We start from the raw sequence: 24120 nt of genomic DNA, 5'->3' as shown, positions 1-24120 counted from the left end.
TAAATCCCAAATATCAAAAATGACAACAGATTGTTAAGATTTGATTAATGTCAATTTTTAGGTTATTGATAATTGCACTTACTTGGTTTCTACAGGTTTTCAACGTCAAATTTAAAACTTTTTAAAGAACCATAGGCCTGAAATTTCAGACTTATTTAGGGCTAGATGCTTAGGATTTTTCAATGACTGTTCGTAGTAAAAAAAAAAATTTGAATTAGTAATTTCTCAGCCACATATTTTAAATAGTGTCAAAACAAGCAGACCTTAGAACCATTTATTTTTATTCAACAAAACTTAAACAAAAACTATTTAAAAACTAAATGTTAGACCAACATGCCGACTACAGTTATAATATTAGTTCGTTATTAGTTAGTAAGCTTTATTGAGATGTGTTTTTTATTGATTGGGAAGATTTACATAAACAAAGGAAAATTAAGACCAGTTTAAAATGCTTTAAGACCTTCAAGACAATATTTCAGTGAATTTAAGACTTTAAGGCCTTAAATTGTGTTTTTTAATAGAAGTCATTTTAATACTTTTTAAGACTTTGCCGACACCCTGTTGACAGATTTCATTAATTCATTTTCCTTCGGCTTAGTCCCTGGTTTATCAGGGGTTATCACAGTGGAATAAACCACCATTTACTTCACAGAATTATGTATTTTTTATTTTAGGTGTAATTGTTTGTGTAATGTGTTTTATGGTTTTATTTTTAATTGCATCTTTAAGAATTTTTCAACTAATTACACTGCCTTGTCCTAATAGGTGGATTTAAAGGTTTTTGCAAAAAAAAAAAAAAAAAGCACAAGTGGATTTAGCTGATTTTGATGCAAAAGAAAATCTACCTTGTTAAAAAACAATTGTCTAAAGTGACAATTGAACAGCAATAAAAAAATTATTTTATTTACCAGCTAATAACATTTTTTTATTAAATTTTAAAATGACACTTTTGAACCTAATAATAGGAGCCTGATAGAAAATGCTCATTTACAAAGGTCTGATAGATTTAGGGAGTTTTGCATCTAAATTCTTTATATATATTTTTTTCGGATCTAAATCCAAATCTAACAAAAAATAAAAATCATTCATCTCTGTGAAATGATACTAGTATTACAATATTTTATTTCTTTGTTATGGTATTTGTTATGTTATTCTGTGATATAATGTGCCAGACAATTCCCAGAAAAAAATTATAAAAAAAAAAAATAATAATAAACTTCACATTCAACGTTGTGAGTGCAAAGGTAAAAAATGACAGAACTCAGACAAGTCTCTTGGATGCATCCTACTCTGTGTGTTTGAGTGTGCGAGTTTGTTTACAGGGACATGGGTTTGGCTGAAGAAATGAATGATGGAAGCAGATGGGGGTTTATATAATGACCCATTTCATTACATCTTGTTACACCCACAGAGCTCCAGCTAAAGCAAGGAGAACGGCTTTGATAGGTTGGAAAGCATCAGGTTGAGTCAAAGCAGCAAAACAAATTTAGCTGCCACTTCATACACACAGAGTCGTTTAAGACCAAAGCAGGTCCCTTGGCTTCAAGTTTCAATGCACATGGGGAGAAAGTCCCTTTCCTTGAAGCTCAAAGCAGGAAGGAAGGGAAGAGCGCTTCTATTGATTTTTGAGAGAAGGCTCTGTGATTTGGGAGCACTGTGAACTAAGGACGCTGTAACTCTCTGCTTGTACAAGTGGAAGATTACAGACAGAGCTGCTGTGCCACTGGCCTCAGCTATAAAACCAGAGTCAATCCAACAAATAATTCATATAAGATAAACAGAGAGGAAAATAAAGGCCTGGCAGACATGCTTGGTGGAGAAAAAAGGTCAAATCTAGTTAATCAGCCAGAAGCAATGTGTGTTTGTGTGTGTGTGTCAGGGTTAAAGCAAATTTCACAACTTAAGAACAGGGTACGTTTGCAACAAACCAAAAATAATTTATATTCATTTATTTTATCAATGCATATTTATTGAGGTCAGCAGTCAAAACAATTAACACACCATCAAATTACAGATCCTGCAATATGATTATCCTTGTGAGAACTGCTCCTATTGTCAAATGTAAAAGGCATCTATATTTTTCCTGTAAAGATACAATTTGTGCAAACAATTATAAATCAGACTAAATATAAAATATATCTTATTTATTTAATTATTTACTTATCAGATTATTCAATTTAATATTTTTTATCAATACATTATTGTAATCATGTGTATATATGATTAAAGTATATAAGATTATAAAGTAAATAAAGTATATAAGTATATAAAGATTTATGTATGTTTTAATTTACACTTCAAATATTTGGTCACACTTTACAATAAGCTTGTATTAGTTGTATTTACTAACATGAACTAAAAATGAACAATACCTGTACATTTATTGATCATCAATAAATGATCACCAGGGGCCTCATGTATCAACGCTGCGTACGCACAAAAACTTTGCGTACGCCAAGTTTCACGCTCAGAATCGCTCACGTTTGGATTTACTAACAATGAACTGAACGTGGAAATGTGCGCAGCTTCACGGCAGCTTTCTGGCTGGCGTACGCACATTTTTTGTGCGTGTCTGTTTTATTTCCATTGGCGACTCCTAGAGGCAGTTGTGTTAAATTCCTCTCTACAAAGTGTCTGAGCCTTGCAATGGCAGCTGTATGAGACGGGTTCATCTAGCAGGTATATAAGGTTCCCATACCATACAGTTGACCAGCTACACATCAAAGCACAATTTGCAGCGGTCGCCTGTTTTCCCAATGTAATCTGAGCTATCTACTGCAGGCACATTGCTATAAAGACACTATTTGAAGATGAATTTGCATGCGTGAATCAAAAACATTTCCATTCAATAAATGTGCAAATAAAATATGATGGACAAACTTATTGATGATTCCTACTTGTCTTTCTTGTGATAAATAGTGGGCAAAATCTGATATGTAGCGGGGAAAAAAAAAAAGAGTCCGTCAGACGCTGTATTCGTGCCGAGTTCATGCTCGAACGTGTCAATACATGATCACATGCGTCTTACGAGGTGCGCCACTGAGACTGTTAAGAGTATTGCAACATTTTACAACTATAAATCACACTATTTCTTTTTTTAATGCACTCAGTGCGATGTTCAGACCCAACTGTGTTAACCGCATCAGCTAAACTCTCCCACTCTATTTTTTTTCTTTTGTTGTTAATTCCGGAGAACAAACTTGCAAATTACACCGCTTTTCTCCGGTCTACCTCCGAAAGCAGCACCTCCAATTCACATTCTGTTCAAAGTTTCTCTTTTTGCTTGATTTTGCCATTGCTTTTTCGTTGGGTTTTGCCATTAGCTTAGTCATTAGCATATTCATACGGGGGAGGAGGCAGGGAGGGGTTTTGTGCTCGTGCATGTTGCGCTCAGTTTCACGTTCATTCGGATGTACAAAAAAATATGTGTGAGATTCGGCGTACGCAGTGTTTCATACATCTGAATTTTTTTCTGCGTACGCACATTTACAGCTTTGTGCGTAAGCAATGTTTTAGTAAGATTTCCACGCAAGTCTTCGTACATGAGGCCCCAGGTTAATATTTACTAACGCATTATTAAAATTTAAAGTTAATAATAACCGATGCACTGAGAGTTAGCAAGAATTCTATATAATTCATTAAAATAATGCACAAAGATGAATAAATACTGAAATAATGTAATGTTGTTAGTAAATAGATTAACGTACACTACATGACAACAAATAATAACCATGGACCCAAGATTCTCACAGAAATCAGTCAAGTTTGTAGAAGAAAAAAATCATGATTTGGAATTACATTCAGTATGGGGGCGTGATAGAGATCTGAAGAGTGCACGGCAACATTAACAGCCTGATGTACCAAGACATTTGTGCTGCCCATTACATTACTAACCACAAAAGAGGGCAAATTCTTCAGCAGGATACGCTCCTTCTTATACTTCAGAATCCACATCAAAGTTCCTAAAAGCAAAGAAGGTCAGGGTGCTACTGGATTGGGCAGCCCACTCACCAGATATTAACATTATTGAGCATGTCTGGGGTTAGATGAAGGAGGCATTGACGATGAATCCAAAGAATCTTAATGAACTCTGGGAGTCCTGCAAGAATGCTTTCGTTGCCATTCCAGATGTGTTTATTAATAAGCTATTTGAGTCATTGCAGAGATGTATGCATGCAGTCGTCCAAGCTCATGGGAGTCATCCACAATATCAATTTCTTTTTTCTCTGCAGCAATGACTTTATATTCTAAACTGTTCATTATTTCTGATAAGTGACAAGACTTCTGTCTAAGCAAAATAAACCTAATTAAATAATTAAAAATCTAGTCATGATCATATTTTATTTAGGTAAAATAAGTGTAATGTCCTTTTCCTTTCATATAAGCCACTTATGATACTAATTGATCAACTAGAAGTCAAGTTATTTTTGGTTGTTCCAAAAACTTGGATAGGCAACAAGACTTTTGTCAGATATTGTTCTATAATGTGTTACTAAGTATTTATTAAATATTTTAGCATTCATTTTCAACATTAGTTACGCCCCCCACAACCCCTCTACCACCCCATCCCCAATTTTTTTCAGATATAAATATATACTATACATGAAAGTAGTTTTTTATTTACAGTATTTATTATTAATTAAAAATGTATATGTTATCAGAAATGTTTATACATTTAAATTAAGCACATCAAAAAAAGTCAAACATTTATGGCACCTCATGCTCCACAGAATTAGAACATTTCCACACTAAAATATTAGATTTGCCACCATTTGTCATGTCATAGAAAAAGTGTGGGAAGACATCATATTCATATCTTCCACATGGACAAACCCTGTCACAAATGTCCAAATGAGCAGGCAGATATCGCAGCAGCTAAGGCTGATCCTGAGATGTAACCCTGATACCAGAAACTACTCAGGCTGTTTTCTCTCTAACACTGTGTTTTCGCTGCCTGTATAAATTTTTCAGGTCTACTGACAAAAGCTTTCAGACTCCTTTCTGTTACTTGTAGCTCTCACAAAGTACTTCTACAAAGATCTGCACTTAGGCTATATTTTATTTAGGAAAAACTTACCTGCCACTTCAAAAGTGTGCAGGTGCATGACCTTTAAAAATGTGCGCCTGTCAGTGTGTGTTGAGGCTTGTGTGCTTTAAATGCAAGTGTGCATATCTCGCAGTCTGTATGTGTGTGTTTGTGTGTGTGTGGTACTTGTTGCCAAACCGGCCTCGCTTTGCTGAGAGCAACATTAATGTTTTCTCAGCATACTGTACCATTGGCCTCTGTGAGGTCAAAGCCTGTTTTGCTCTGAATAAAAACAGAGCTTTTGGCTCAGACACTGATACGCGACCTCTTGACCCCTCATCACTCTGATCCCTTCGGAATTTCTACAGTTTTCCTCCATCACGACTGTGTGTCCTAGCAAACATGTCTGCATCTCACATTCACAGAGTCTCTTTCTTTGATAACTGTGGGTAAAACTCAATAAACCCTGGCAACCATCAAATGAGCAGGATGTCCAAATGCCAAGTATTCATGATGGCTTAACATAACAATAGCTCAACAGGGCTACTGCTATCCAATAAGGCCATGAGGACTAAGGAAGTGTCATACTCACAGAAGTAGGGAATGGCAAAATGAGTGACTCTTTTAAGTAAAATTGCCACAGGCAACAGATCAACTGAAACAATCCACATGTGTCAGATTTTTTTGAAAAGCTTTAAGCAGGCAATATGTATTTTGGTTCATTTGCAAAGCACATCATCAGAGTTCAGCATTAGCGATGACTAATTTGTGTGCATTTTATGATCACTTTGTTTATGACTGGATGTGAAATGTACAGTACTTTTACAGCTTTTATTTTTTATTCTATCAATCCTTCCATTGACCTGGTATTTGTCTCCAAATTAATAGCGCTAACCCATGTTTGGATCGAAAATTGCGTATTGTCATTAAAATAATTATCCACAATATAAGCCACCTAAAAATCTTTAAAAAGTTAAAAATACAGTAAATTGAGGCACAATCAGGGGATTAAGTTTGCATCAGTACTTCTAGCATGATCATCACCCAACAAATTTGTGTGTGTGACAATGTGGGAATTTATCAACACTAAAACAACCTGAAACTGTCTAAACTTAATAAACAAAGGCATGATCCATGTTTTGTCTTATACAGGGTGCCCACACTTTCATGAAAGGCAGATTCAAGGACTTTCAAGGACTTTTTAAAGAACCAATAATTTTGAATCAAGTACCTTTGTAAGCATACCCCAGCATACTGTGCCATGGAAGTCTTCATTATACTTAACATTTCACTAATACTTAATATTTACATAAAAAATGTCAGAGTAAATTTGAAAAATTTGACCGTTTAAAATAAATAATGTTCAAAGAACTGTAATAAAATTTGTTGAACTCAATACTGGTTTTATTCAAATGCAGTTTCTGAAATATTAATAAAATATGCATTATTTGTCAGTGTTGTTGTACAAAAATTAATTTAAGATTTTGCCGTATTTGTTTTCGAATAAATTTGCTAAAATAAAAGCATACATACATTTCATTTAAAATTTCAAGCACTTTCAAGGACCTGTGTTTGTTTTTAAGTACTTTCCAGGCCTTGAATTTATATGAAATTCAAGTTCTTTAAAGTACATTGAAGAAGTAAAGGAACCCTGCTTATAGCTTGGAAAATACTTTATTCTTTGGATCCTTAACTGTAATTCACATGCTTTCATGTAAAAATAGTTAGTTTTAACTGGTTATTTTATTGAGAATAAAAGTTTATTCATGTAAGTGAACAACTAAGTGATGTGTGTATTACTTAACTTAACAGAGTTGTCTTCCTGACACACTAATGCAAATTCAGCCAGTTTGTGTATAGCATTTCATGTTGTTATTTGTTTATTTATTTATTTTGTATTGTGATGTGATTTAAGTATCTACACAATGTGTATTATTATATCCAAGGTTTATTAATCCTTTTGAAATTCAAAGAGTCTTACTGACTCTAAAATACAAATATGTGTGTAAAAAAAGACAACAAAGAGGACTGTTAAAGCATTATACTAAATCTTGTCTTTCTCATATATTTCTAAGACTACTGCTTACAGTCTTCCCAAACCAGGGACCTGTAACATTACAGATGCTTATTTGGCAGTGTATAAAACTTATCAGACATGCAAATGGTTGCACAGCAAATTATCAATATTAAATCAAGTAAAAAGACGAAGGAGCGTGACGCGTCACAGGGTCTGTGTGCATTCATTTTATTTGGTCGTTTTTCTGGATGGTATAAACAGATGTATCTATGCTGACCAAATCAACCAATCGATCAATCCATTCTGTCCTTCTGTCTGTCAATTCATATTTGTATATTTGATTTATTTATTTTTTTTGCATTCAAAACTGTGAAACAGAGCTTTGACAAGTCAAAAAGGCATTCTCAGTAAAACCATGAATGCTGAAAAGTACATTCCTGGAAAGTAACCAGAAATTTGCTGCTTGTGGTTTCTGCTGAACTCCACAGACCACACTGCAAGGACTGCTGCTCCTGCAAATTTGTCCTTTACAACATTATGAAGATCAGGTTATTCCTAACAGAGAATGCTACACAATTTCTTGTCCAGGCCCTTGATCTGTCCAGACTGGAATACTATAATGCACTCTTGGCAGGCCTACCAGTCAGTAAGATTAACCCGCTACAACTAATCCACAATGTTGCAGCGAGAGATGTTTAATGAGAACACTTTATATGTTTTTCTTGTTCTCTATTATACACTGCTCTCTATGGATGGCATCTTATTTTGCAATAGCAAATTACACTGACTAGCAATTGCTGTTAAGATGGTTTTTTTTTGTTTTATGTTGCATGGATATATTTGTGGGAAAGGCCAAAAATACATTGTAATTCAAATGATTTTTATTTTATGGCAATAATCATTCAAATTTTAAGGAAAGCTCATGTTCTATAAAGAGATTTTGTAAATTTCCTTCTCTAAATATATCAAAACTCAACATTTGATTAGTAATACTGTATGCATTGGCAAAAACTTAATTTAGACATCTTTAAAGGATTTTTTTCCTCAATATTCAGATATTCTAATCGTTGTTTCTCAACCAAATATTGCCTTATCCTAACAAACCGAACATCAAAGGAAAGCTTATAAATTGAGCTTTCAAATTATGACTTTTCATACAAAAGCTTTATGTCATTTTATTTTTCATATATCACATGTCTTGCCACTGGCTTGCTTAGTTTAGGACTAGTGGAGCTGCGCAGAGTTGCACTTCAGTGCTTCGACTTTCAGCAGTGACATTTACATTACATTGCACTGAACTGAACTAAACTGAACCTCAACTGTGAAAACTGGACCGAAGCAGTTCAATGTACTAGAACTTCATCTATGTCAGAGATGCCCAAACTAGAGCCCGGAGGCCAAAGTTGGCCCACGGTATCCTTTGCTTTGGCCCACCATCCCATCTGAGAAAATTTTTGGGAAGGGTTGGGTAATACCTTTTATACACATTGTCATATATGTAACCTTTACATATATGTAACCTTTCACTGGTTTATTTTATTGTTACAGTAAGCTACAAAAAGCAAATGTTTCAATTAAATGTTGTAAATTAACCAGGTTTTTTTTTTTTTTTTTGTATGAACATACTGTTGCTCAACATATAGACCACAATTTAAGTCCTCAGTGAGCAAATCAAGGCAAAGGCAGCTCTGCTAGTCATCACCTTGGAATTATAAGGTTCTATTAGCATTCTGAATGATTTTGAGATGTTGAGCTTCAAAGATTTTTAATTCCATATAGCAAACAGTATGTGTGTAACATTTGTTTTTTTAAAATAAAAGTCTTAAAATGTAAACAAGATATATAAAAAAACATAATGTAAATAAGTTGTCATTTAATAAGAATATGTCAATAACTCAATTTTGACAAAAAATGTCAAAATAATAATTATAATTCTATTCTATATATACCTCATAATTCTAAGGTGATGTAGTGTATTCAGCCTTAAACTCTATTGTATTATAAATATTAATTATGTTTTCATTATGATAGGGTGATTATAAAATATAAAATAATATATTATGCATTAGTTAATATGGCTTATAGTAATGTTGTCTATTTATTTTGAAATAAATATGGGAAATTATCCATGGCAACTTTGTAATACATTGTTGGATATGTCTGTAGATATCTTCAGCACAATGCCCTCAATCAAGTTTGATTTTGGCCCTTCATAAGGAAAAGTTTGGGTACGCCTGACCTATGTTTAGCTGCTTTGACACAATCTACATTGTAAAAAGCACTATAAAAATAAAGATGAATTGAGTTGAACTGTGTAATTGGGAGTACAGTAGCTGTTCATTTGTTCTATTGTCCTCATTTGTAAGTCGTTTTGGGTATAAGTGTCTGTTAAATGATTGAATGCAAATGTACATGAATAAATACAGGTTTCATGACAAACACACAATCACACATTTCCAATCAATATACCGTATTGTTACTAAAGACGTTGATTTCAGCTTAAAAGTGCTGTAGTATAATTTTAACAGAGTTTTGTTTGTGTAGACTTGATGCTCAATAACAATTTTAAAAGAGTGGCTGTCGAGGACTCCAGAGATCAGCAAATGGAATAGGCTGACCCCAGAGAAGAAAAGAGGAATGGAGAGGGCTTGCCAAAAAGCAGGGGTGTTTCTAGTTCAGAGACAGCACTCTTCATTATTAAGCTTTGGCCATGTAATAAGGCAAGCTCTATCTGCGCTGCTGTTTGCCAACAGGAGGGACTTGTGGTTGCTCCAAATGCGACAGCATTGACTCCGAATGCACTGGCCTACATTCATTGTGTGTTGAACTATTTAGTAAAGTGCCCTAGGGCTCAACTTGAGTGTCTGCTCTTAACTTCATTTGATATCTATTAATGATATGGGTCATTATAAATTTAGACTATAACACTTTCCAAAAATGAGAAATGACTGGAACACTTACACGTTTTCATTTGCTTTTCATCTGTCTCGATTTGCAACCTAAATTGGTTAATCTTTTTCGAGTGATAACAGGTTCACAGCGTGCTTTGTTTTCTTCCTTTTTGTCACAGGCCTCCACGTCCAAACTGATTCAGTGTTGGAGTCAAATAAAGGCTAATAAATAAGCTAGAGATAAAAATAAATAATACAGTTTGAGTTCTTTTTCACAGACACAAGTCTGCAACTGCCACAGAATTATAGATGACACTACAGTATGAATTGTTTTCCAAATATTTATTCAAGCACGTAGTGCCTTTGCAAAAATCTACTGTATAGTATTCAAACCAAGTATGCATATTCACAGTGAATTTTGGTTGTTACAAATCTTAAAAAGAAACAATGATTTCTAAGTTTGTATTTACATCCACCCACTGTTGAACTGGATTGGGCAATGTCTGATTGCAAGCAGATTACTTGTGTCCAACTCACGTTACCAGGCCATCCCATCCCATTTCAGGAGGTGCAGCACAAATGTCACCGATTGTAACATTCTATTTGTGCAATGAATGAATAGCAATGTAGATTGTTATTTTCCAATCAATGTAAATTGTTTCCAAGTGTTTTTTTTCTGACTACAACAATGATTTAAAAAAACAATGCTTGAACAAAAAAAGTGCCCATCAGGGGTCTACCGAACCACTGCTCCTCCCAAAGTGCTTTCAAGCACTAATAGTTAGACATTTTCCAAAAGCACCTGGCCACAAATGTTTTGACTGAAGCATTTGAACTCGAAATATTGAAAATGTTTGCTTTGGTACTCAATAAAACTTTGTTTACAGGGCAGTTCCCTCACAAAAAAAAATAAAAAAAATTAAAAAAATAAAAAAAAAAACTGCAGTGAACTGAAGTAAAACTGCAGTACAACTGCACTACAACAGCAGTATATAGATGTATAATTGCAGTACAATTGCAAAACTGCAATGACATGAAGTATAAACACAGTTCAAATACAGTACAATAAAGATCAACAGCAGCAGGCCAGGATTGGGTAATCGGGATGGCCGGGAGTATTCCCGGTGGGCCGGTGTCCCTATAGCTGCCTGCACTCTGAGTAGTCACACTTTTTTCATTCATTTATTTATTTGACCATATCCTCAATCTTTTTTATTATTATCCTCAATGCAAATTGCACAGAATATCCATCTGAACAACACATACGAATATTAAGTTCTCAAATGCAAATAATTCAAAACAAATATATTCAAAACTGAAATGCATCATATAACATTAGTTATTAAATCCAAACAAATAGGCTCCTATTTAGATATTCCAGAAAAGGACAGTGTGATGTTTTAAAGAATAGTGTTGGAGATTTAGCTACCCTTTAATGTTCTCAAATTTCTGACAAATATTTGAAGTTATAAAGCAGCTGTTTCCTTAAAAAGACATGATAGCGTCAATAGAAAATTCAATACATTTGATTTTAATCTTTATTTTATACATGTAGCTTAATTTATATTTGTATTTATTAGATATTTTATTTCAAGGTTTGGATATTAATGAGCACTAACTCTTACAGGAAATAGATTCTGATACTGTTAAACATTACATTGTGTTAACTGTTTAAATAAATCTTCACTGTGAAGTACTGTGAAGTACGTCAATTGAAAATGACGTTATTTTAATATGGTCAGTCTTGAAACTCCACGGCTGAAAAGGAGTCCGACTCCGGCCCTGAACAGCAGCATAAGTTGCAGTAAACAGGGGTAAAAACAAGTTAACTCCATCTTTACTGCATTTGTGCCACTGTATATACCATCAGTGTGGTAAGAACTGCACTGCACTTGTGTTCCAAGGGGTTTGTTCTTCAACATCTTTCAAGAATATGTTGTACTTTTTTCAGGGATATTTTTTGGATTCAAGTAATTTTCTAATTAGAATTTTAAGAGTTTATTTGCAATACCAAATAATAAAAGATAACTACAGTGAACTGAACAGTACAACAGCAGTAGCCTATATACAGGGATAACTGTGGTACTGTATATTCAATGGCACTTCAAAATTGCAGTATATTCAAAATTGCAAGTATATACAGTATATAAGCTCAACAGCAGTACAATCTGCAGTACAACTGAAGTAGAATTAAATAAACTGAGAGGGACAATATAGTGATATGTTATATAATTTATTGCACTTAGGTACATAAGAAATAAATGTGCGCTTTAGTTTTATTATGCACAGAATTGCAGTATTGATAAATTTCTGTAGTTATACTTCTGATAAGTGCAGTGGCAGAGCGGAGGCCCCGCGTGATCAGGGGGGCCCAAGTCGTCGCTGTTTTACTGTAGTAGTAATTCAGTTGTTTTGCAGTAGTTGTACTGCATTTGTACTGTAGGAGTACTTCAGTTGTATTGCAGCAGATGTACTGCAGTTTGTTGTATTGTAGTACTTTCAGTTTTATTGCAGTAATACTGTCCAAAAAAAATTTGAACTTTTCTGAAGTTGACTAAATCTACAGTATTCCTTTAAAAACATTGCAGTATTCTTAAAAAAATGGCAGTATTTTTTTGTGATGGTTGTGTAAACTGCAACAATTGTGAAGCCTGTGAGGATTTCAGAATGTCTTTAATATGTGTTTCCATCAGATGTGCTCAAGTAGCGTGGTTGCATATGTGTTTGTAATGACCATACCTGCTGTGTGCGCGGTTTATAAGGTGAACTGCTCTCTAGGTCAGCCAGGATACTGGTCAGCGAATCAATCTCAGCATCCAGACTGGAGCGTCTCTCTTCTAGAGTTTTCTCAGGTCCTTTTATCTGAAACACACAGACACAGTAACCTGTAATGAAATTAGGTCTATTTGACAGAGGTTGCTCTAAATCAGCTAACCCACTTAATCACATTTGAACATGCATGCTAAAATGGAGAAGAAAAAAAAAACTAAATATTATAGACAAAGAAAGGCAATTTAATGCTCAAATATGGCACAACATCTGCTGTGGGCTGGCATTACACAACACCTTAAGCATCACAGCAACTGCTGATCTTTATTTTGTCTTTGTGCTTTGACTTTACGTGTTCATTAAAATTAATCGTGGCCTCAGACAATTGGCTGAAAGTGAACTACTGTAACAATAAGACACAATTGTCTGGGAGAAAGTCTTTAGGAAAAAATCTTAGTGAAGTGAAAAAATAAACAAACAACAACTAACGCTTTGTTGGTGAGACAGCTCATCTCATATTAATTGAATCACCCTTCAGGTCTCTCTCTCTATCACTCCCTCTCTTTGGCTGTCCGCTTTATCTGTTTTCACTCTACTTAAAAGTTTCACTGTCTCCCAAACTGACAATAACAAAGCCTCACTCTCGCAAAGTTTTGCTCACACTCTGGTTGCAGGTTTCTTTTTTTAAGATGTTTACACTCAGGTAGCGCAGCACATCCATAAATACATATCCCACCTCATTCATTCATTTTCTTGTCGGTTTAGACCTTGTATTAATCCGGGGTCGCCACAGAGGAATGAACCGCCAACTTATCCAGCAAGTTTTGATGCAGCGGATGGCCTTCCAGCTGCAACCCATCTCTGGGAAACATTTACACGCACACACACACTCATACACTACCGACAAATTAGCCTAATTCACCTGTACCGCATGTCTTTGGACTGAGGGGGAAACCGGAGCACCCGAAGGAAACCCACGCGAAGGCAGGGAGAACATGCAAACTCCACACAAAAACGCCAACAGAGCCGAGGTTCGAACAAGCAACCTTCTTGCTGTGAGGCGTCAGCACTAACTACTGCGCCACTGCCTCGCCTTCACATATCCCACCTCACTTAATCTAAATATGTGTCAAGCAGAGCAGGGTTCAATTTTGATTTAATTTTAGTCTTTTGACTAAAACGTTGTTTAGTTTTAGTCTTCTGAATCACTTTATTTTAGTCTTAATTTTAGTTTTAGAAAACTAAAAGTCCCAGAATTGTAGTCAAATTTTAGTCAGTGAAAACTTGACATGTCAATAAACATAATTAAACTTGCATTCAATACACCCTGTCCAAAATTAGTATTATTTTCCCTACATTTAAATTTTTTCTTTTCATTTAAGATTTATCTTTACATTAATAGGTTTGTCAGCAGTGGTCAGAGTATGATTGACCATTAAACCTCAACTGTCTAATTTTATAATGTGCTGTATTTTTGCATTCCCAGTATTGGATTGTGGGTGGAAGGGCATCCGCTGTGTAAAACACATGCTGGATAAGTTGGTGGTTCATCCCACTGTGGCAACCGCTGATAAATAAAAGACTAAGCATATAGAAAATGAATGAATGAATGTATTTTTGCATTCTAAAACACCCATTTATAATATTTAATAAACTTATTTGACAAATTCAAACCTTTCAGTTTTTTTAGAACTCTACAAATATTCCGATAAAAGTTAGCAGGCATTAGGGTCAATTACTGTAGTTGGCAACAAAGTCATTTTGTCATCAGTTGAACCACTAAAGTCACATTGAATGTTTTAACAATGTTTTTGGTTTCTTTTCTGACCTGTGAACTTCACTAGACCATTGCTGTCTAAGGAGGATAAGGGAGCTCTCTGATTCCATGTTAAATATCAAAATTTACTATTTAAAAATGAAAGAAGATCTCAGGGGATTAAACCACCATGAGGGTGAGTAATTAATAACACAATTTCAAGAGTTCACACTTAGATGATGATTGATTATAAAGCGTGTTTGGTATGCTGTCGCAGGAGAGAGCCCTGAGCTCATAAGGTCCCCGAGCCCGGGGCTCCTTCCCATTTGTAAGGTGAGAGGGGAGTTTAAGCTTAGGTAGGTCTCGAGAACTCCCTTGCTTAATTATGGCTCATTTTAAGAGCTTATCAATAGTGCCAATTTGGTTTGGTCAATTCATCTATGCTGCATGCCTTTGGACTGTGGAAGGAAACCAGGAAACCCTGGAGAAACCAACGCGAGCACGAGGAGAATATGTAAACTGCACACAGAAATGTCTTTTAGGGCAGCAGTATTAACACATATAAAGCAGACAGTCTACTAATACTCAAATGGACAGTCAAAATAAAGTGTTATCGCTTATTTATAGTAGGTTAGGAATCATCTGATTGGTGAATCCTGCATTGCTAATGCAGGATCAGATGTGGTCAATCATAAGCATGTGAAACTCTCAAAAGTAGTATATCAAATACATATAACTATTTTTTTTAGGGTAAACCAACCAATACAATTGGTTATAAATTATATTATATAAATTATTATGCCAATGGTTTCTAATACAAAACAGTGTAAAGTAAACAGAATGTCTTCCCATCAGTTTTTAAACAAAAACTGTATATATAACAACCAACTCTAAAGTCTAAGTCTTGGATGAGCAATACATCTGCAATCACTGATTCCTGTCCTTTAAGTCAGAGAGGGAGCAAAGAACGAAATTATCAAAGGCATTTGAGGAATGGCAGCCATGTGACAAAAAAGGTATGAGGGGCAGATTTTGACAGCGCTTTCACTCCTCATCAAAGGAGGCACAGCAACCTTCTCCCCTCACGGCTGAAGGACACTGATCTCTCTTCTTGTCCTCTGTGGCTTCTTTTGTTTTGCCCCTCATCTATACATGACGCTACATAAATAACGGTCCTTCGTGTGCCTTTATTTTTGTAGTTATTTTCGTTGTTCTTTGTGAGCGAGTACCCACAATGACCAAGACATAAATTGTGCTTTTAAAATGAGTACCTTTGTTTTAAATAGTCATAGAAATATTAATATTAAACAAAAATGTATAGAACTCCAAAGTGTTATGTAGAATATTATAGATATAAAGCTTAACATCCCAGTCAAACAAATCAACAACAGATGACTGTGACCAAATATTGCCTTTGATATACAAAAGCAAATAATATTTCACATTTAACTGATATGCAGACAAACACCCCTCAATCTCCAGAATATGTATCTATCTGAGGAGTGCTCTTGGTGAGAAATAAGAGATGAAGTGGCCACTGATACACTTGAAGTCACATCTCCGAAAATATTTGAAACATTTTCTTTTTTTTTTTTAAGATTTATTTTTGGCCTTTTTGCCTTTATTAAATAGGACAGTAATGAGACAGGAAGGGAAGTTGGAAAGAGAGAGAGGGGCGTAGGGTTGGGAAATGTCTTCAAGCCGGTATTCGAATTCGGGACGCCCTGTCGTGCTACTGCACCATATGTCGGCATGCTAACCACTAAGCTATTGCGCCGATGAAACATTTTCAAATATACTCATAAAATAAATGCATACTTGAAGTCTAAACAACTACATTTTTTTCCTAAAAAGTTTAAAATAGTACAGCCGCTGCAGTATTTGTCAGACTACAGTGAGACTAGTCCTCTGCTTGTCATTTGCTTTAGGTGGAGTGATACACACAGGTGAGGAGGCTGTAACAGGGCTGAATTGTTGCCCTAGAAACATTTATTATTATCAGTGTTAAAAACTGTTTAAGATTTAATACTTCATATTATGTGGAAATGTTTAACTTTCGTATAGTAAATGTATTGAGTGTTTAAATCAGTATTATAATCAGGAAATATTTTACAATAAGTTAATTGATTGTATTACTATATTAAGATTGTTTTAATAATTTTAGTTTAGATTGTCCATTTTTATTTTGCATTTACATAATGTTTTAGTAATGTTATTGCTTGCATATTTTTGTCCTCTACAGTAGAAGTCAGAATAATTGCCCCCCTGAATTATTAGCCCCTATTTTTTTTCCACAATTTCTGTTTAACAGAGAGTTTTTTTCAACACATTTCTAGACATAATAGTTTTAATAAATCATCTCTAATAACTGATTTGTTTTATCTTTGCCATGATGACAGTAAATAATATCTTACCAGATATTTTTCAAGACATTTCTATACATCTTAAAGTGACATTTAATGGGTTAACTAGGTTAATTAGGTTAACTAGGCATGTTAGGGTAATTAGGCAAGTTATTGTAGAATGATGGTTTCTTCTGTAGACTATCAAAAAAAATGGCTATAGGAGCTAATTTTGATCTTAAAATGGTTTTTTAAAAAATGTAAAACTGCTTTTATTCTAGCAGAAATTAAGCAAATAAAAAAAATATGATTAGACCAACTGTGAAAATGTCCTTGCCCTGTTAAAAAAATAAATAAAAAATCAAGGGGGTGTAATAATTCTGACCTCAGTTGTACTGTATATACGTTATTTATTTTATCTGTATTTAAATTTAATTATTTTACTACATATTACATACCACACTAAACACACACACAAAAATAAGATAAAATGCTTTAGTTTTAGTTAACATTGCTAACAACCAAATTTAGTTTCCACCTATATTTCAACACAAAACTGCTTTTTCTGAATGTGTGAGACTTCTGATTCATTACAAGCTAAAGAGAAAAAGAACAATCCAGGGGCAACATTACTTTAACCCTGCTGCAGCTTTAGTTATAGTCAGAGCACATGTTTTTTCACTCTATTCAGAAAAGAGCTGCCCTCAATGATACCCAATTAGTGAGATTCTTTACTAAATAAATGTTTCCATAATTTTAATTCACCCACAAAGTGTTTGTTGTGCTGTAAATAACTTATTTTCACAGAACGCAGCAAACATAGACAAGGTGTCAGCCAGCAACAAGTGCACGTTGGAAAGAAATTTTACTTAAGTGTAAAATAAGCTACGATACTGCATTTTATTTAAGATTTAAATTTACACTAAATTTATTTATTTATTCATTCATTTTCCTTCGACTTGATCCCTTATTTATCAGGGGTCACCACAGCGGAATGAACCGCTAACTATTGCAGTATATGTTTTACACAGCGGACACCTTTCTGGCCGCAACCCAGTACTGGGAAAACACTGAATTGATTTAAAGAAACAAGAATCAGCAATGTCTCTTTGTGTGTGTGTGTGTGTGTGTGTGTGTGTGTGTGTGTGTGTGTGTGTGTGTGTGTGTGTGTGTGTGTGTGTGTGTGTGTGTGTGTGCTGTTTAAACAGTCCAGGATATTAGTCATTGATGAGTCATGTGAAATCAGTGTCAAACAGAAATTGGTGTGTGTGTGAGGTGCATGCTGAAAGTTGTAGTCCATATATGTGGTGTATTTGTAGTCTAAATGAAAGTGAATGTTTTCCAGCGATCTATGAGAGTTATATCGCTGGTGATCGTGACTGTATGCAAGAAAATGAAATCATTCTCTGCTCTTGATTGAAAACCTGTTGTAATTTCAACCATATTTATCTTTTGATTAATTTATAGTCAATTTTTTTTTTGCCTCTTAAGTCACGTATCGATTTTAAAACCTTGATTTTAACTTTTAAAGCAGTTCATGATTCTGCTCCTGCTTATATATGTGACCTGATATTTACCTCCTCTTCCTCTCGCAATCTACGTTCTGCTTTGGATCTCACCTTGTTTCAGCCTCGTTGCAAACTTAGCACCATGGGAGGTAGGGCATTCTCTTATCGTGCTCATAAATTGTGGAATGCTCTCCCCACAAACATCAGAAAAGCCAGTTCCCTGGACTGTTTTAAGAAACTTCTTAAAACTCATCTTTTTATTATTGCTATTAACTTATGAGTCTGTCTTTTAATATGTGTTTTTATCATTCTTATCATTCTTCCTTTTTTGTGTATTTCGTGTTTTTCTGTGTTTTGATGCTCTTTTTAGCGCTTTGAGTCTGAGAAAGCGCAATATAAATAAAATGTATCAATATTATTATTAATTTTGCTGTATATACAGTATTCAGTGTTAAATCGTATTATTTTATTCAGTTCTGTACCTGTAACTATCTACTTATTTTAGTATCTTTGCTAGTGTATTCATTTGTGCTTTTGCTAGTTGATAGATTTTTTTCTTTATTTTTACTTGACAGTGTGCTTTTTTATGGAACATATTTTTATTGATCATATACAGAAGTGACACAGTTGCTCAGTGGTTAGCACTGTCGCCTCACACCAAGAAGGTTGCTAGTTCAAGCCTCGGCTGGTTCAGCTGGCATTTCTGTGTGGAGTCTGCATGCTCTCCCCATGTTGGTGTGGGTTTCCTCCGGGTGCTCCGGTATAGGTGAACTGAAAAAGCTAAATTGGCCATGGTGTATGTGTGTGAATTTGAAAGTGTATGGGTTTTTGCTTGTTATAAGGTTTGCGGCTGGAAGGGCATTTACTGCGCAAAAACATATGCTGGATAAGTTGGCAGTTCATTCCGCAGTGTTGACCCCTGATAAATAGAGGGAATAAACAGAAGAAAAATAAATAAATTAATGAATGAATATCGTATACAATCCATGATGAGAAATAAACCATGAGCAATCTGTATCATTGCATTCAAATATAGAGAATAGGGCAAGACTGAGAGGCAAGGGAAAGGACCAAAGCTGGTGACATTTAAAGACATTTGTTTGTGTGTAGGTGGCTGTCTTCGGTGAGAGGCTTAATTTCGCATGTTTTTTTTATTAAGTTACTTCGACTAGATCGAGTTTCCTCCTACCCTCCAAGCGTAAAGTTTGAACAAAGTTAAAGAAATGCTGAAATCTTAGAGGAAGGAGGAATTAACTGTTAGAGATGTAATATTTGGTGTTATTATGTTGGATGAACAGTCTGTCGCAAGGATATCAGTTTTAGAGCAGGTGCATCCTCTCTGGGTGTCAAAACCAGTGAGGGGCAATGGGAATATCTAGTAAGTAGCATGGAGCTGAGAGCCATGGGAGCAGAGCGAGAGTCACCTGTGTGCCACATTGGTCTCAAATCTCATGGAAGAGCTACAGGAAAGCTAAAAGAAAGATCGACGGAAGTGGATGAAGAGAGAGGGCTGCCACTGCATGTTTATTTTTTTATGTTTAGTTCATAACAAAAGCTGTTAAAATGTTTTTCCTGCCTCCTCTTTTCCTTCAAGTGTGAAGTTTGAACTGTTTGAACGCTGTTGGTGCTGTCAGAGAGCCCCTGTGGCAGGGAGAAATTCATTGTGATATTGAGTCAGAGAAGCAGGGTCTGTCGCTGTGATGTAGGGCTAGGAGTAGGCCTAGCTTCAGGGTGACCCTGGTCTTTGAGGAGTGATGGGGTTTAAAAGTGGAGTGAGGCCAATGGTTAACAAGTGTCACCTATGCACCAGACCGGTCTTGAGTCTTCACGACAGATGCTAATCATTTTTAAACTGTCCAACATCCAGACTGCAGATGTTTTGCCAGAGGAGAACTGGTTGCCCTGGATGAGCCTGTTTTCTACCAAGGTTTGGTTCACTTCCATCAATTGGTGGACTTTTGGCTCCTTGGTACTATAGCTATTGCTTGGTTGGGGCTTGCTTGAACTGAACTGGTGATTTGGCCTTCATCTGTGTTAAACTGAACTTCAGCAATGATTTTATATTATTTCCTGAAATGAATCTAGTTTTAATTTAACTAGGACTACACCAGCATTCTTTCACAACTCTCTCACTTGATTTGCTGGAATGACCCATTTTTAGAAATATAGTTATGGCTTTGTATTCTTTTTCTTCATCTATGTTAAGTTGCGTTGACCAAATATACATCATTGCAAGAGAGCTACAGAAATAAAGATGAATTAAATTGAATCGAGTCTCACAGAGGAGCTCTAGTAGGATAAAAGGAGGAGTGAAGGCAGTGGAAGACAAGAGAGAACCAGACGTGGGACATTTATGTTGCAGATGTTTGTGCAGCAGTCGTCTTGTTTATTTTAGTGTTTATTTTATTATTAGAATTGTCAAAACGTACGCCAGTTCCCACCTCTTCCCTCCCTTCAAGTGTGAAGCTTGAACCATATTACACCATGTTAAGCAAGATAAAAGTAGGTAATGCTATATGGATATACACACTGTTTTATTCATCTTTTTTTAATTCTCTTACCTTTTTATTTCTTTTTTGATAAATATTCACGTGTCATCTCAAATAATTCTATGTATGATTTTTAAATTCTGGGTCTTTGGCTTCATTTCAAGGTATCAGTAGTCATTTTTAAATAACAGTTGGGATAAATTAAAGATTTGACTCATTTTCTTCTCTATTATCATTATTATTAAGAGGAAGAGGAGGAGGAGGAGGAGATGAGAAGAGACGAGATCTCAAAATAGCTTGAAGCACTAAGCTCATACTGTAGGTCTGGATCAGTGACTGAGTCTTGGTCTGTTTGGATTACCTGTCACAACCTATTACAACACTTACATACTACACCCATTTGGATCTGAGTGGAGATTTGGTCCTGAACTAAGAATAATTTAAACTTGAACTGAAGTCTAACAGACTGTCAGAATAGGAATGAATAGCCCGAGTGTGTGGTTTATATGCTACTGCTGCTTGTGTTGCCATATACCAGATTCACTAAATGAATCATGCAAAGCAGGTAACACCACATATAATACTGAAGGCTATTTACATGGTGCAATACCTGATTCTCCAGCTTTGTTGTAAGTATCACAACTCATACCAAAAAGGTAACATACACAAGAACCTAAATTCTCTTTAATGTTTTAAGTCTTTAAAAACACATAGTGTGAATAGGTTGTTTTCATATAACGTCATTGATGACGTGTGAAGTTCAGAAGTGGCAGAAAGTGGTTCTTCTACTTAGAAATTGCTATCAGAACATCAAAATGTTTCTGTTTTATGTTGTTACTAATTGTTTAAATCAGCGAAAATAAGAAATGCCGAGCAGCTTTTATAGACTTCCAAAAGTGTTTGCTCATAAAGGCGGGAAATTTCAAGAAACTGGATGAAAAACAGAAAAAGGCAGCATGTAATTTTTTTTTTCAATACATCCATATGTGCAAACTTTTTTGAATATGATTAAGACTCACCCTTTTTAATATTGCTTTTAACTTAGCATGACCAATTTGTTAACTTTTTATTCTATCTTGTAGTTCTTATTGTTTTATTGTGTATTTTTATTGTGCTGTTTTGCTTGCCTTGCATTTTTAGTATTTTACCTTGTAGCGCTTTGAGTTTAAGAAAAGTGCACTACAAATAAAATGTATTATAATTATTATTATAATAATTAATTTTACAGCACCAATAAAGATTATATACAGGCCTAGCTATGTGTATACATATGTTAACGTGTTTTATTAAAAAAAATAATAAATCAAGATACAAACACCACCACATTTATACTAAATCCAGGAGAATATACTATAAATAATGTACCCTGCCATGTAACTGCTGCAATGAAATTGTTTTGCAATACTCCAAGTCTTTACTGGGGTTTTTAGCAGAATAAACAACTGTAACATGAACATCGAGATGCGCAACAACAGTGAATGTTTGTTTATGGTAAGTTCCTCGACAGAACGAAAAACTAAATGCAGCCTTTGCGACAAAACTAGACGATTATTATTGTAGAGCACTTTTACCTTGTTACAAAAATAAATAACTAATAATGTAAAGCATTTACGCTTTTGTATGCTTAATTCTGTTATTTTGTGATGTCTGGAAGATATCCGCATGGGGAAGAACTATAGTACTTTATAATAAACATTATAAATTGAACCACACAGTATGTGTACAACTCTTTGTTAATGAATGTTAAATGATGCTGGTAAACTGTTAAACTGTAATAAATACTGTATTGTTAATGTAAACTGTGGTGCATCGTGATGTATAATTACAGCACAGAAAACTGAAACCTATTGATTGTTACTACAGTAGGGTCATACTACAGCAACAATATAATTACTATGACAGTAATTAATTTAAGTAATTATTTTTAGTATGCTTCCAAACACTATAGTATTTACTATTGTATTTTTCCCTGTAATGTAATAGCTTATACAGTATCTACCGCCTCGATGACAGGCAAATATATTTTAGTTTAGTAGAAAACCCGACCCTCTTCATGATTTAAAGATCATGCCCAACATATGTGTTTATTTTCTATCTACATCCCCTTTGAAATATGGTATAAATCACCGAAAATATGGCCTTTCCTCTTTCTCACATTTAGTATTTTACTTCCTGCCCTTCATTTGAATTTCGCACGTAACCAGAACCACATGATTGAAAACAACCTATATTTCCCTTCATGTTGAAAAAAAATGATAGCTTGCACTTAATGCAAACATTAATATCAACATCAAGGTCAAGGGGCTCAATTGCCAGAAACTGCATGAAGTGTTTAAATATAATATATACTGTATATTTGCACCTGCTCTTTGCATTATTAAGTGCTAGATTCACTATATAAATTATGCAAAGTGGGTAACAGAACAAACATGGCAACAATGTTGGATGCTATTTGCATGGTGAACTTCCCGATCTTTTAAGTGAAATCTACACTGTAAAAAATCCTGGTTGCCATCATTTTTAAGCTGAATCAAACTAACCTTACAAGTCCATTGAACTTATACTGTGTCAGTCTAAATTAAAACAGTTTAAGTAACTTATAAAATTAAGTTAGAACATGATTAACTTAAAGTTTAAAGATTAATAAGTTACAATCACCAAAAAACGTATGCTGTCAGGACTAATTGATCATGTAATTTTTACAGTGTAGATATATTATTTTTACACACCTCGACTATGCAGCAGCTGCAAGAACCGGGATTGTGAGAATTGGGTTTGTGACATTTTAAGTTTTGGAAACAAGCTATAATATGCTATTTTTCATTATTTTAATCATCAGACATGTACAAAACCATTAAGGTCATGGTTTAGTTCCCTGAAATTGCCTTGCAATTATTCAATGCACAGTTTTTCGTTGCACCTGCTATTTTCATTGTCAAGCACTATATCACTTAATGAATTATGCAAAGCAGGTAACAACACGTACACACATGACAATGAAGCTTTTTGCATGCCGCAACTTATAATCTTCAAAGAATTAAAGTTATTGATCTGACATATTTAGAGAACTAAATTGTTTCTTTAATGCCTCAAGTCATGGGAACAAACCATCATTTCTCAAAAATGTTGATTATATCTTGTACATAACTCAAACATAAAGCAAGCAGCATGATTGACGCATGATTAAAGTGTCATATGTTTAATTCCCAATCATTGCATGATCTCATTAAATGCAAACTAATTACGTTTATCTGAACAAAGGCATCTATCAAATGTAAAGAAAAGGAAAAAACTGCTGCCAATAACGACTTGAAATAAAAAC

At 34.7% G+C, this 24120-nt stretch overlaps 1 protein-coding gene across 16 annotated transcripts in view; it reads right to left on the bottom strand.

The window, feature by feature from the left end:
• lpp (LIM domain containing preferred translocation partner in lipoma) overlaps positions 1-24120 on the bottom strand; it is a 482039-nt gene that overhangs the window by 176911 nt on the left and 281008 nt on the right. For all 16 annotated transcript variants that reach the window (XR_015492875.1, XM_087256062.1, XM_087256064.1 and 13 more), the window contains 1 exon segment: positions 12674-12796. Coding sequence is in view for 15 of the 16 variants with exons in the window: in XM_087256062.1 (XP_087112188.1) it covers positions 12674-12796 (123 nt within the window). In the remaining variant the exon portion in view is untranslated.

Source organism: Danio rerio, chromosome 6 (genome assembly GCF_052040795.2).
Source record: "Danio rerio strain M-AB ecotype USA chromosome 6, GRCz13ab, whole genome shotgun sequence".
In the NCBI taxonomy this organism is placed as follows: Eukaryota; Metazoa; Chordata; class Actinopteri; order Cypriniformes; family Danionidae; genus Danio; species Danio rerio.
Note: the sequence above shows the minus strand (reverse complement) of the source record. Positions and strands in the feature narration are given on the sequence as shown.